Raw genomic sequence first — 13,762 nt, 5'->3', positions numbered from 1 at the left:
GCCTTCTTTCATCCGCCTCGTGCCTTTTTAGGAAATCATGAAGATGCCAGTGTTTCTTAAAGTGTGAGCTGGTGCCACATGAAAGAGGTGGTCCTCAGTCGCTCTCTCACTGGGATACAGACACATTCTCTTCATGTCTTGCCAGACATATGAAGAGTAAAGAAAAGGCCTGGAGCTAGGATAGGGCCAGGTTGAGGGGAGGAGGGGCTTGAGATTTCTAGGCCATCTCTACAAGGACAGAAAGGTTTTCCCCAATCTCACATGACCCAGCATAAAGAACAGGGGTTCTTCATTACAGATAATAAGATGTGGTCAATGGAATAAAGCTTTTCTAACTGCTTCAAACCTCAACTCTAAACTGTGGTCAATAGTATCCTCCTCAAAGCTTGCTGTGGAGATTAAATTATTTTTTAAATATGTTAAAAAAAAAAAAGAACAGAGCCTCAACCACCAGAGGGCAGACAGCAGAAGCAAGAAAAACTACAATCCTGCAGCCTGTGGACCAAAAACCACAGTTACAGAAAGATAGAGAAGATGAAAAGGCAGAGGGCTATGTACCAGATGAAGGAACAAGAAAAAAACCCAGAAAAACAACTAAATGAAGTGGAGATAGGCAACCTTCCAGAAAAAGAATTCAGAATAATGATAGTGAAGATGATCCAGGACCTCGGAAAAAGAATGGAGGCAAAGATCGAGAAGATGCAAGAAATGTTTAACAAAGACCTAGAAGAATTAAAGAGCAAACAAACAGAGATGACCAATACAATAACTGAAACGAAAACTACACTAGAAGGAATCAATAGCAGAATAACTGAGGCAGAAGAACGGATAAGTGACCTGGAAGACAGCATGGTGGAATTCACTGCTGCGGAACACTCTAAAGAAAAAAGAATGAAAAGAAATGAAGACAGCCTAAGAGACCTCTGGGACAACATTAAACGCAACAACATTCGCATTATAGGGGTCCCAGAAGGAGAAGAGAGAGAGAAAGGACCAGAGAAAATATTTGAAGAGATTATAGTCGAAAACTTCCCTAACACGGGAAAGGAAATAGCCACCCAAGTCCAGGAAGCGCAGAGAGTCCCATACAGAATAAACCCAAGGAGAAACACGCCGAGACACATAGTAATCAAAGTGGCAAAAATTAAAGACAAAGAAAAATTATTGAAAGCAGCAAGGGAAAAACGGGAAATAACATACAAGGGAACTCCCATAAGGTTAACAGCTGATTTCTCAGCAGAAACTCTGCAAGCCAGAAGGGAGTGGCATGATATACTTAAAGTGATGAAAGGGAAGAACCTACAACCAAGATTACTCTACCCGGCAAGGATCTCATTTAGATTTGATGGAGAAATCAAAAGCTTTACAGACAAGCAAAAGCTAAGAGAATTCAGCACCACCAAACCAGCTCTACAACAAATGCTAAAGGAACTTCTCTAAGTGGGAAACACAAGAGAAGAAAAGGACCTACAAAAACAAACCCAAAACAATTAAGAAAATGGTCATAGGAACATACATATCGATAATTACCTTAAACGTGAATGGATTAAATGCCCCAACCAAAAGACACAGACTGGCTGAATGGATACAAAAACAAGACCCATATATATGCTGTCTACAAGAGACCCACTTTAGACCTAGGGACACATACAGACTGAAAGTGAGGGGATGGAAAAAGATATTCCATGCAAATGGAAATCAAAAGAAAGCTGGAGTAGCTATACTCATATCAGATAAAATAGACTTTAAGATAAAGAATGTTACAAGAGACACGGAAGGACACTACATAATGATCCAGGGATCAATCCAAGAAGAAGATATAACAATTATAAATATATATGCACCCAACATAGGAGCACCTCAATACATAAGGCAACTGCTAACAGCTATAAAAGAGGAAATCGACAGTAACACAATAATAGTGGGGGACTTTAACACCTCACTTACACCAATGGACAGATCATCCAAAATGAAAATAAATAAGGAAACAGAAGCTTTAAATGACACAATAGACCAGATAGATTTAATAGATATATATAGGACATTCCATCCAAAAACAGCAGATTACACGTTCTTCTCAAGTGCGCACGGAACATTCTCCAGGATAGATCACATCTTGGGTCACAAATCAAGCCTCAGTAAATTTAAGAAAATTGAAATCATATCAAGCATCTTTTCTGACCACAACGCTATGAGATTAGAAATGAATTACAGGGAAAAAAACGTAAAAAAGACAAACACATGGAGGCTAAACAATACGTTACAAAATAACCAAGAGATCACTGAAGAAATCAAAGAGGAAGTAAAAAAATACCTAGAGACAAATGACAATGAAAACACGACGCCCCAAAACCTATGGGATGCAGCAAAAGCAGTTCTAAGAGGGAAGTTTATAGCTATACAAGCCTACCTAAAGAAACAGGAAACATCTCAAGTAAACAATCTAACCTTACACCTAAAGAAACTAGAGAAAGAAGAACAAACAAAACCCAAAGTTAGCAGAAGGAAAGAAATCATAAAGATCAGAGCAGAAATAAATGAAATAGAAACAAAGAAAACAATAGCAAAGATCAATAAAACTAAAAGTTGGTTCTTTGAGAAGATAAACAAAATTGATAAGCCATTAGCCAGACTCATCAAGAAAAAGAGGGAGAGGACTCAAATCAATAAAATCAGAAATGAAAAAGGAGAAGTTACAACAGACACCGCAGAAATACAAAGCATCCTAAGAGACTACTACGAGCAACTTTATGCCAATAAAATGGACAACCTGGAAGAAATGGACAAATTCTTAGAAAGGTATAACCTTCCAAGACTGAACCAGGAAGAAACAGAAAATATGAACAGACCAATCACAAGTAATGAAATTGAAACTGTGATTAAAAATCTTCCAACAAAGAAAAGTCCAGGACCAGATGGCTTCACAGATGAATTCTATCAAACATTTAGAGAAGAGCTAACACCCATCCTTCTCAAACTCTTCCAAAAAATTGCAGAGGAAAGAACACTCCCAAACTCATTCTATGAGGCCACCATCACCCTGATACCAAAACCAGACAAAGACACTACAAAAAAAGAAAATTACAGACCAATATCACTGATGAATATAGATGCAAAAATCCTCAACAAAATACTAGCAAACAGAATCCAACAACACATTAAAAGGATCATACACCACGATCAAGTGGGATTTATCCCAGGGATGCAAGGATTCTTCAATATACGCAAATCAATCAATGTGATACACCATATTAACAAATTGAAGAATAAAAACCATATGATCATCTCAATAGATGCAGAAAAAGCTTTTGACAAAATTCAACACCCATTTCTGATAAAAACTCTCCAGAAAGTGGGCATAGAGGGAACCTACCTCAACATAATAAAGGCCATATATGACAAACCCACAGCAAACATCATTCTCAATGGTGAAAAACTGAAAGCATTTCCTCTAAGATCAGGAACAAGACAAGGATGTCCACTCTCACCACTATTATTCAACATAGTTCTGGAAGTCCTAGCCACGGCAATCAGAGAAGAAAAAGAAATAAAAGGAATACAAATTGGAAAAGAAGAAGTAAAACTGTCACTGTTTGCGGATGACATGATACTATACATAGAGAATCCTAAAACTGCCACCAGAAAACTGCTAGAGCTAATTAATGAATATGGTAAAGTTGCAGGATACAAAATTAATGCACAGAAATCTCTTGCATTCCTATACACTAATGATGAAAAATCTGAAACAGAAATTATGGAAACACTCCCATTTACCATTGCAACAAAAAGAATAAAATACCTAGGAATAAACCTACCTAGGGAGACAAAAGACCTGTATGCAGAAAACTATAAGACACTGATGAAAGAAATTAAAGATGATACCAACAGATGGAGAGATATACCATGTTCTTGGATTGGAAGAATCAACATTGTGAAAATGAGTATACTACCCAAAGCAATCTACAGATTCAATGCAATCCCTATCAAATTACCAATGGCATTTTTTACGGAGCTAGAACAAATCATCTTAAAATTTGTATGGAGACACAAAAGACCCCGAATAGCCAAAGCAGTCTTGAGGGAAAAAAATGGAGCTGGAGGAATCAGACTCCCTGACTTCAGACTATACTACAAAGCTACAGTAATCAAGACAATATGGTACTGGCACAAAAACAGAAACATAGATCAATGGAACGAGATAGAAAGCCCAGAGATTAACCCACGCACCTATGGTCAACTAATCTATGACAAAGGAGGCAAAGATATACAATGGAGAAAAGACAGTCTCTTCAATAAGTGGTGCTGGGAAAACTGGACAGCTACATGTAAAAGAATGAAATTAGAATACTCCCTAACACCATACACAAAAATAAACTCAAAATGGATTAGAGACCTAAATATAAGACTGGACACTATAAAACTCTTAGAGGAAAACATAGGAAGAACACTCTTTGACATAAATCACAGCAAGATCTTTTTTGATCCACCTCCTAGAGTAATGGAAATAAAAACAAAAATAAACAAGTGGGACCTAATGAAACTTCAAAGCTTTTGCACAGCAAAGGAAACCATAAACAAGACGAAAAGACAACCCTCAGAATGGGAGAAAATATTTGCAAACGAATCAACGGACAAAGGATTAATCTCCAAAATATATAAACAGCTCATTCAGCTCAATATTAAAGAAACAAACACCCCAACCCAAAAATGGGCAGAAGACCTAAATAGACATTTCTCCAAAGAAGACATACAGACGGCCACGAAGCACATGAAAAGATGCTCAACATCACTAATTATCAGGGAAATGCAAATCAAAACTACAATGAGGTATCACCTCACTCCTGTTAGAATGGGCATCATCAGAAAATCTACAAACAACAAATGCTGGAGAGGGTGTGGAGAAAAGGGAAACCTCTTGCACTGTTGGTGGGAATGTAAATTGATACAGCCACTATGGAGAACAATATGGAGGTTCCTTAAAAAACTAAAAATAGAATTACCATATGACCCAGCAATCCCACTACTGGGCATATACCCAGAGAAAACCGTAATTCAAAAAGACACATGCACCCGAATGTTCATTGCAGCACTATTTACAATAGCCAGGTCATGGAAGCAACCTAAATGCCCATCAACAGACAAATGGATAAAGAAGTTGTGGTACATATATACAATGGAATATTACTCAGCCATAAAAAGGAACGAAATTGAGTCATTTGTTGAGACGTGGATGGATCTAGAGACTGTCATACAGAGTGAAGTAAGTCAGAAAGAGAAAAACAAATATCGTATATTAATGCATGTATGTGGAACCTAGAAAAATGGTACAGATGAGCCAGTTTGCAGGGCAGAAGTTGAGACACAGAGGTAGAGAATGGACATATGGACACCAAGGGGGGAAAACTGCGGTGGGGTGGGGATGGTGGTGTGCTGAATTGGGCGATTGGGATTGAAATGTATACACTGATGTGTATAAAATTGATGCCTAATAAGAACCTGCAGTATAAAAAAACAAACAAAACAACTAATACTAAACTTTCATTGGGCTATTTGTATGGAAATATGTTAATATAAATGTTTCAGACATTACATGAAATTTCTAAAAATCTTATATTTGTATGTGTATGGAAATATGTATGGAAATATGTTAATATAAATGTTTCAGACATTACATGAAATTTCTAAAAAGCTTATATGTTCTGGTATAATGTTATATGTAATAATCCTAGTTATTACTTTAAAATGTATATCTCAGAAATAACTAATTTTCTTGTCAACTGCATTATTATGAACTTTCATCAAATCTTTAACCGTGGTCATTTTTAAGTCTTTTGTCATTTACAGACAGTTCTGGGTGTACTCTGATGATTTTGCAAATATGTTCCTATAAAAGGGTTTCATCTTCAAGAAAGTCATGGAAAAGACTCTGACAAGTACAGGTTTCTGGTAACTGACTGTACTGCTGAACTGAATGAATAAGCATTTTCAGAACTCTAATGAAAAACTGATGAACTCATAAAAGTGCTAACAAAAGATCAAGATGAAAAAAAAATTAATTACATGGGACTGAGTGAACTGATGAGGATGAGTATAATTTTTGTGACTTTCTGTCTGAATTTTAAAAAAAAAATCCCACAAGGACTCAGAGGCAAAGAATATACAAATCAATTTTCACTGCAAAGTAAAGGAGCTGTTACAGTGGAAAAAAAAAAAAGAGAACTACCATATGACCCAGCAATCCCACTACGGGGCATATACCCTGAGAAAACCATAATTCAAGAAGAGACATGTACCACAATGTTCATTGCAGCACTATTTACAATAGCCAGGACATGGAACCAGCCTAAATGTCCATCGACAGATGAATGCATAAAGAAGATGTGGCACATATATGCGGTGGAGTATTATTCAGCCATAAAAAGAAACAAAACTGAGTTATTTGCAGTGAGGTGGATGGACCTAGAGTCTGTCATACAGAGTGAAAATCTACCTCAGGGATTGCCAGGAAGGTGAAATAAGATCATGCTTCTAAATGTTAATGATGATTAATACTGCCTACAAAAGAAGAAAGCTTTACCCACAGAGGGCCATAAACGCTGGAGTGACGCTGTGCCTGTATATGAATCCCACCTGCTAGATGGGGGTGAACCTCGACAAGGAACTCAGTCTCACTGAGCCTCAGTTTCCTCACCTGTAAAAGGGGGATGATAATGGTTCCTACCTAGAGGGTTATTGTAAGAATTCAATGAATAAAAACGCCCAACAGCGAAGGTTAAAAAAAAAAAAGAACAGGGGTTCTCAGGGAACCATAGCCAAACCTCCACAAGGAGATGCCTGACCCAAAGATGGGTGGGCTCTGCTGCTGTAGGTGAGCTCAGGGTTGGAATCTGCACCTCACCCCACCTAGGAATGGGGCTCAGGATGACAGGGGCACAGCCAGGAGGAGGGAGAATGGGAAGTGGACGGAGTCAGGTGTCCAGCTCATGCAATATTGATGGGGTAATGGAATACTGCACTTTACCGCCTGTTAATCCTACTCCTGGTCCCTCCTGGACCAGGGATCACAAGCTCAGCTGTGGGGACATCACTGAGGGGACAGTGAGGACCCCCTGCCCCCTTCCCTCAGCCCCCCTGACTGCAAGGCCCTTCTCCTGCGGACACAAGGCCACACCAACCAGAGGAAGAGGTAGGAACTATGGAGTCTGCCATACGTTCCTGGGGGTTGGTTGGGGGGGAGGTTCTGTGGTGAGAGGGGACAGGTAGAAGGGGCAAAGCCAGGACCAAAGATAGAGACGGGAAAGGGCCCATCTCCTTCTTTTCACTGGGGACCAAGGAGAATCCAAAGGCACAGAGAGGTTGGGAAAGACAAGGCCGGCTTCGAGCACCAGAGCCATCTGAGAACTAAGCAGCTAGTTTCAACCGCACTTCCTACCTGCTCACCAGCCTCTGTGCCTCTGAGTCCCGTTTCTGCCCTTCTGTTCTGATGCTTTCTCTCTGGTTGTCTGGTTTTCTTTCCACTCAGCCGAGGTGGGGTGCACGGTCGGGGAGGATGGACTTGGCGGCACGGGCGGAGCTCAGAGCTCTAAGACTGGACTGAGGGGGCTGGGATCAGGACCCCGAGGGGCTCCAGTTGAAACGGTTCTTTCCACCTGAAGGCCGCCTTTACTGGTCGCCGACCCCGACCTGCTCCTGAGTGGTGTGAAGACACGGGGAAGGAGGAAGTGGTGGGGTTCCCTCTGCCCTAATTCCCCCTCACGGCTCCCAACTTGGTAAATTTGGGCCCCAATATATCTTGGGACCGGCAGGTGAGGGGCTGGAGCTTGGATCTCCCTTTCCCTTACGTGTTCTTTCGGGTTTTGCTCTTCTATGTCTGTGTGTCTTCCTCCCGGCGTCTATCTCCTTCCACCTCATTCTGGCGGCCCTCTCACAGAGCCGGGAGGAGCGTGTTTTCCGCCATGAAGCTCGGCAAGAACCGGCCTCACAAAGAGGAACCCCAAAGACAAGGTATGGACGCGTGCCCCTGCCCACGGTCCAGGCGGCCCCTCTCTCCCCTCCGGTGACCAAACCCCTCCTCTCCGCGGGCAGCGCCCCAACGGGCTCTCCTGCTATTGGCCGGCGGATCCACCTGGGAGGGGCCTGGCCTCTCATTGGCTGACGGAGAAGCCGGGTCATGAGAGTGGTCCTCCGGAAGGGGGCGCTCCGAGGGCTGAAGGTGGGTAGCGAATTTCCTGCGGTCTAGAACTGAGCAGCAGAGCCCCTCAGTCTGTTGGGCTCATCCTGCCATCTTTGCTCTCATTCTTTCTTCTCCACACAGAAGCATAGAAATTTTTAATTAGAGGCGGGAATAACAACAACAAAAAAAAGTTATTTGGCCAATTCCCTGTTTCTGGGGGAAAATCAGAGTCCTGAGAATGCTTGCTCCGTGGCAGGACTCGCTCTCCTGCCTTTTCCCCGTGACCTCTCACGAGGCTGCAGGGACGGCCCTGGGGGAGACAGGCAGGGTGGGTCCTGGAAGACTGGAGTGGCCTGTGGCACTGGTGCCACCGGAGCAGCAGGCTGGGGAGGGCGCAAGACAGCTATTTAAGAGGAGGCAGGGAGCACAGTTGGAATACAGGGGAGAAATGGAGTGTATTAGGGGAGCTGTGTGTAGCTTTCTAACCCAGGTCTGTAGATCACACACCCATCCTCAGGGCTCCTGGCTTCCCTCCCAGCATCCCCTGTGTGGCCCACTGGCCCCAGAATCTCTCTCTTTGTCTTTTGCCCCCATGCGAATTCCAGCTGTGCCTTTTGCCTTCCTAGATTGGAGAGGGCAGAGCTGCCGGCTGAGACTCAAACCCACCATCCTTGGGTGGCTTCTCAGAATCGTCATTCCTTCATCTCATTGGATTAATACACATCAATACAGGGTTAGGTTCTGAATTCCATCAGCTGTTTTACATGAATAAGTTCCTTCCTAAGCCTCAGTTTCTTCATCTGGTTACATGAGAGTAGTGCGTATCTTGCCAGGCTGTGACTATGAGGATTATGAGGACTAAAAATATGTGTATAACGTCCCTGGCATTGTGCCTGGCACATAATAGCCACTCAGTAAACGGTAGCTACTGGTACAGGAGATACAGAAGTATGGATTATTTTATTCCTGACCTTCTTCCACGGAGGATATTCAGTGCTTGCATAAGTGAGTTACATTCAATTAAAATTAAAAAGCAAGACCAGGTGCAATTTCAGTTAAAATCAGAGATCACGACTAGGCCAGAAACACCGCAGATATGCAGACCATAACATTCTAAGCAGGTGCTACCAAGTAAACCTGGAATTTGACTCAGCTCCCTGGATGGCAAAGCAGAAAGGGAAATACAGTCACTATCCCACCATCCAGCCCACCTAACTGGCCCTCCCTCTTCCCCAGATGAACCGGCAGTACTGGAGATGGAGAACCTTGACCGCCTGGCCATTCGGCTGGGGGATGGGCTGGATCCTGATTCCATGTCACTAGCTTCCGTCACAGCTCTCACCACCAACGTCTCCAACAAGCGGTGAGTGGGCAGGAACCCCACAGCCCCAGTTACCTTCACCAGGTCAGGCAGGACCCAGCTTGCTATGTTTGGAATTTGGGTGGGGAAGAATCAGGGCCCATGGGCAGCTCCTTCCTAACCCTGCCCCTTTCTTCTTTTCCTGGATGTCTCCCTCACCTCTCACCCTGCAAAGGCAGGAGCCTGTTCCCAGGTCATTCAACACATCCGGGCAAAGGGAAATCACGGAGCTGCCCAGCCCACACTTGGACCTGTTGACCTAATGTCTGTCTACCTATCACTTCTGCCATTGGTTAGTCCTCTGTATTGGAGCCTCTGAGAACAACTGATCCCCATTCTGTTTGGCAGCCCTGGAGTGTTTGAAGATCATGATTCTGTCCTTCTGCCCTTCTCCAAGGTCTAACCACTGCCAGTGCCCTCCTCCCCTGCAAACAGTCCCCTTACACCCAGCCTGACAGTACATTCCCCTCCTCAGATCCAAGCCAGACATTAAGATGGAGCCAAGTGCCGGGCGGCCCATGGATTACCAGGTAGGTGGGGCAGCTAGAGGCCTCATGCCTTTCCGACTCTGTCTAGTGGGGGGTTCTGGCCAGATGTGCGTTATAGATTCTGTGAAGGCATGGATCTGAGGGTCATAGAGAACCACAAGCTGAATATATGTTACCAAAGTAAGCTTGTTCCTGGAAAGCACTCACAGCAGTGTCATAAGTAGAGAAGTACAAACCCAAAGAGCAGCTTGAGAACTCTGCTTATGCTGGTCAAAGCCCTCCTAGGATTTTGTAACCGTCTTTATAAAGTGAGAGGGACCTGGAAAAACCATAAAAAGACCAAAGGGCATTCAAAAAAATTTTTTTTAAATAAGTGTCTCTGAAGAAAGATATTTTGGTGTGTTTTTTTAAATTGTTGCTTTGTATTATTTTGATGCTGGAAGTAATGTCAATCCTGGCTATCTATAGATGCTGAGAATATGGGTGTTTTTTTCTTCTTTTTGCTTCTCTGTATTTTTCTGAAATTAACACTTAATTTTTTTATTTGTATGTTTCTAAAACTGGAGACCAAATGGCTGAGATAGGGAGAGATTTGCAGCTATAAGATTGCTGATGTGGCCACAGTGCAGGCAGGATGGGGCATGAGCATGGCTGGGAACTGCGGGGAGAGGGCCACGTGAACAGCAGGACCCAGTGCAGCCCTCCCAGCCTGGGGCCTCATCCTCAGCTTTGCAGGGCCACACCCTCAATTTTGTCTCTTTTCCCAGAGTTGATCGGAGCCTGAGAGACTGAGTTACACTAACATAACTCACGATAGGCTAATGTACAAGCCAGAAGTACCCAGTACTTATTTATAAACTGCAAACAAGAAGGGCCCAAGGACCACAGATTCCTCTGGACCCTTCATTAGGAGCTATCAAGACCCAGTTGTAGGTGAAAAGACTGCTGGGCGTTCCTAGGATTGAGTGAGTGTGCTGGCTGGTCGGGAGGGCAGAGCCTTCAGGAGACCTCACCTGACTGCCACTGCACTTCCTGCCTAGGTCCAGCGCCAGGCCCCAGAATCAGAGCAAACCCCTCTCCCGGGTTAGGGCTTTATCTTTGATACCCATTTCCCAGGCCCCATGCTCCCTTCTTTAAGGACAGCCCACCTCACCTCACTCAGGTGATAATATTGAGGACTTGACACCAGCTTTCTTTGTATCAGGTACATCTGGTCATATTTCCTCAAGGATGCACCTTGTCTCTCTGAATCCTTGCTTCGGTTTGTTTTCATCCAGTCGGTGACCATCTTCCCAGGGGCTTGAAAAACAGCCCCAGGCAGTGTCAAGCGGACCTGCCCCTGTGGTTTCAGACAACCTCACAACACTGGGCTCCTTGGAGGTTTGGGAATGTCACCTCCTCACCTCTCTGCCAAAACCCAAGCACAGAATGTCCTAACACTTCTGAGGGCTTTTCCAGGATGCTTGGCTCAAGGCTTTGCTCCTCTGTGTTCTGAGAAGAGAAAAACTTCCAAAGAACAAAGACCTCATAGTCAGATACCGTTCAATCTACAGTGTCACGAGCCCGCCATGTAAAGGCACATAGAAAATGGTGCCATCGTTATTTTTGCTGCTAATGTAACTGTTATTTTTTTGAAGGTTTACTATGTGCCAGGCACTAGGCTAGGTAGGTATGTTTTCCATTTAAGTTAATGTAATCTTAACAACCACCCAAATATAGGTATTACTGTATTTCATAGGCAAGAAACTGAGGCCCAGGGTGGGTAAGCAGCTTGCCCCAGGTCACACAGTTATTCAAAGCTAGAAACAGGGTTCAAACTTGAGGGTGTCCTACCCCATAGTCAGAGCAACTAATTTCTCTCTAATTAAGCCTTTTGAACAGTCTCTCCCTCTGGTCCCTGTTCATCTTTAGCTTACTACCTACTGCGTGTTTTCAAAAGCTCTTTCAAACCACTTCCTAACAGAGACTTTTATTAAATGGACCAGACAGTCAGCCTCCAAAGACTTTGTAAACATTCTGAACTGAACAAAACAGTTGTATTGCACCTGGTAACACAGTATTCCCTGACAGGTTGATTCACATCTCAACTGTAAGTGTTAACACACTTGGAGAGAGAGCTGTGAGGAGGCAAATGTGGAATTATTCTTGCTTTCAAAAAGTACAATGTATAAAGCAAGAAAACCTATCAGAAGGACTTCACTCTCTTGGAGAACTTGGCTTTGCTGAGTTAGAAAGACCTCAGCCAGAGGCACTTAGCTGAACTCAGATTCAGGAAGGATCCTCAGGGCTCAGAACCATCCTAAAGATTGGGTAGCACTGAAAGGAGGTCCCAAGGTGAAAAGACCATGGTGTACTCAGGCCCTTTGTTTCTTCTGTTTAGAATGAATGTAATGCGAAAACCCTTTCCTGATTATTGGCATCTCAAAAGCAAGAAGCTGCAGCTTCCTCCCTGTGAATATGCAGTTTCCCCATCAGAGTGGGCAAAGCTTGGAGCTTGGCCCTTGGCAGGGATGTTCTTGGCGGGTCACAGAGTCTTGAGTCTCTCCTCTACCCTCTCTTCCTGCCACCAAGACCATATACATCTTCACCTCCAAACATCTCTCCCGTTTTCACCTCCACGTCATTTATCCAGCTCAAGTGCAATATGGCGGCCACTTCCTATCTGATCTCCCTGCTCTCATATTGCCCCCTCCACTCCATGCTCTACACCACCACTGGAGTGATATTCTCAAAATGCACAACTGGTCATGTCACATCTCTGTCACCTGGAGACGAGGGAACATAAAGGATGTTTCAGAAGAGCAGTACTAAGGGGTCCACCACCTCTCACCTCCAGCTCCCAGCAATGTTCTTGCACCCCAATCAGACCCCTCAGAAGCAGGTCACAAAGCACCATGACTCTTGGGTTCTCCCAGGACAGAGGTATAGATTTACACTCAGCAGTGTTCCTTGCGATGAGTTTCATGAAGTCACCTGAGGATTATGTCCCTTATCTTGGAAGAAGATGGAAGTCAGTCACCAAAAGAGTTTCCCTGGTCAGCTGGTCAGTTGGTCCCTTAGTGGCTCTATTTGCCTCCCCCTCTTCCATCATGGAAAGATGGAGTCCTCTGCTGATGACTGAAATCCCCTTCTTCAGAGTTTATTGTTTTGTTTTTTTAATTTCAAGTCCAAATGATACATTCCCCTCCATAGAGCACCGGGACGGGGGCGGGGGCGGGGGGGATGATCAGGACTGGCATTCCCCTCCCCCACCAACGCCAGGCCGCGACCTCCTTTGTGCACTCCCAGGGTACCCCTCAGGCCACCCTTCAGCCTGCAAAGAGGACACACTGGAGCCTCCTCCCCTTGCCCCACCCCTTTCTCCTTTCAGCCCTGTGCCCTCCCCTCCCTACCTGCTTCCCGCCTGGTGTCAGAGCTTCCAGCTAGGGTCGTCCACCATTACTGGCTCTACTCAGTGGAAGAAGGTGGGAACTCTGGGTCCTGAAAAGGAGCAGGGGGCAAAGAGGTTATCATTACGGCTGAGTCCCTGGGTGAAAAACATAAAAACCAGCCAACCTCTCACACTGCAAAAGTTAATCTCCTGATGGCATATCTTTACTACCTTATTATGCCAAAACTGTGTTTGTCTACTTCCCAGTCTTGAGTTACAGAAAATCTTTTTTTTTTTTTAATGGAGGAAAAGGGATGGGTTAGTTTTGGGGGAAAAAATGAGCTCTTAAAAAAATCTTTGGTATAAAGTTT

General features: G+C 44.0%; 1 protein-coding gene across 4 annotated transcripts in view; it reads left to right on the top strand.

Moving 5' to 3' along the window:
• The window catches only part of OTOF (otoferlin), a 93,992-nt gene that overhangs the window by 46,766 nt on the left and 33,464 nt on the right, over nt 1-13,762 (top strand). For all 4 annotated transcript variants that reach the window (XM_068564118.1, XM_068564119.1, XM_068564120.1 and 1 more), the window contains 3 exons: nt 7,931-8,004; nt 9,410-9,536; nt 10,009-10,063. In XM_068564118.1, coding sequence (XP_068420219.1) covers nt 7,931-8,004; nt 9,410-9,536; nt 10,009-10,063 — 256 coding nt within the window. The remainder of the gene's footprint in view (nt 1-7,930; nt 8,005-9,409; nt 9,537-10,008; nt 10,064-13,762) is intronic.

Source organism: Eschrichtius robustus, chromosome 15 (assembly GCF_028021215.1).
Source record: "Eschrichtius robustus isolate mEscRob2 chromosome 15, mEscRob2.pri, whole genome shotgun sequence".
NCBI lineage: Eukaryota > Metazoa > Chordata > Mammalia > Artiodactyla > Eschrichtiidae > Eschrichtius > Eschrichtius robustus.
The sequence above is the reverse complement of the archived record's forward strand: the minus strand, read 5'-3'. Positions and strand labels throughout refer to the sequence as shown.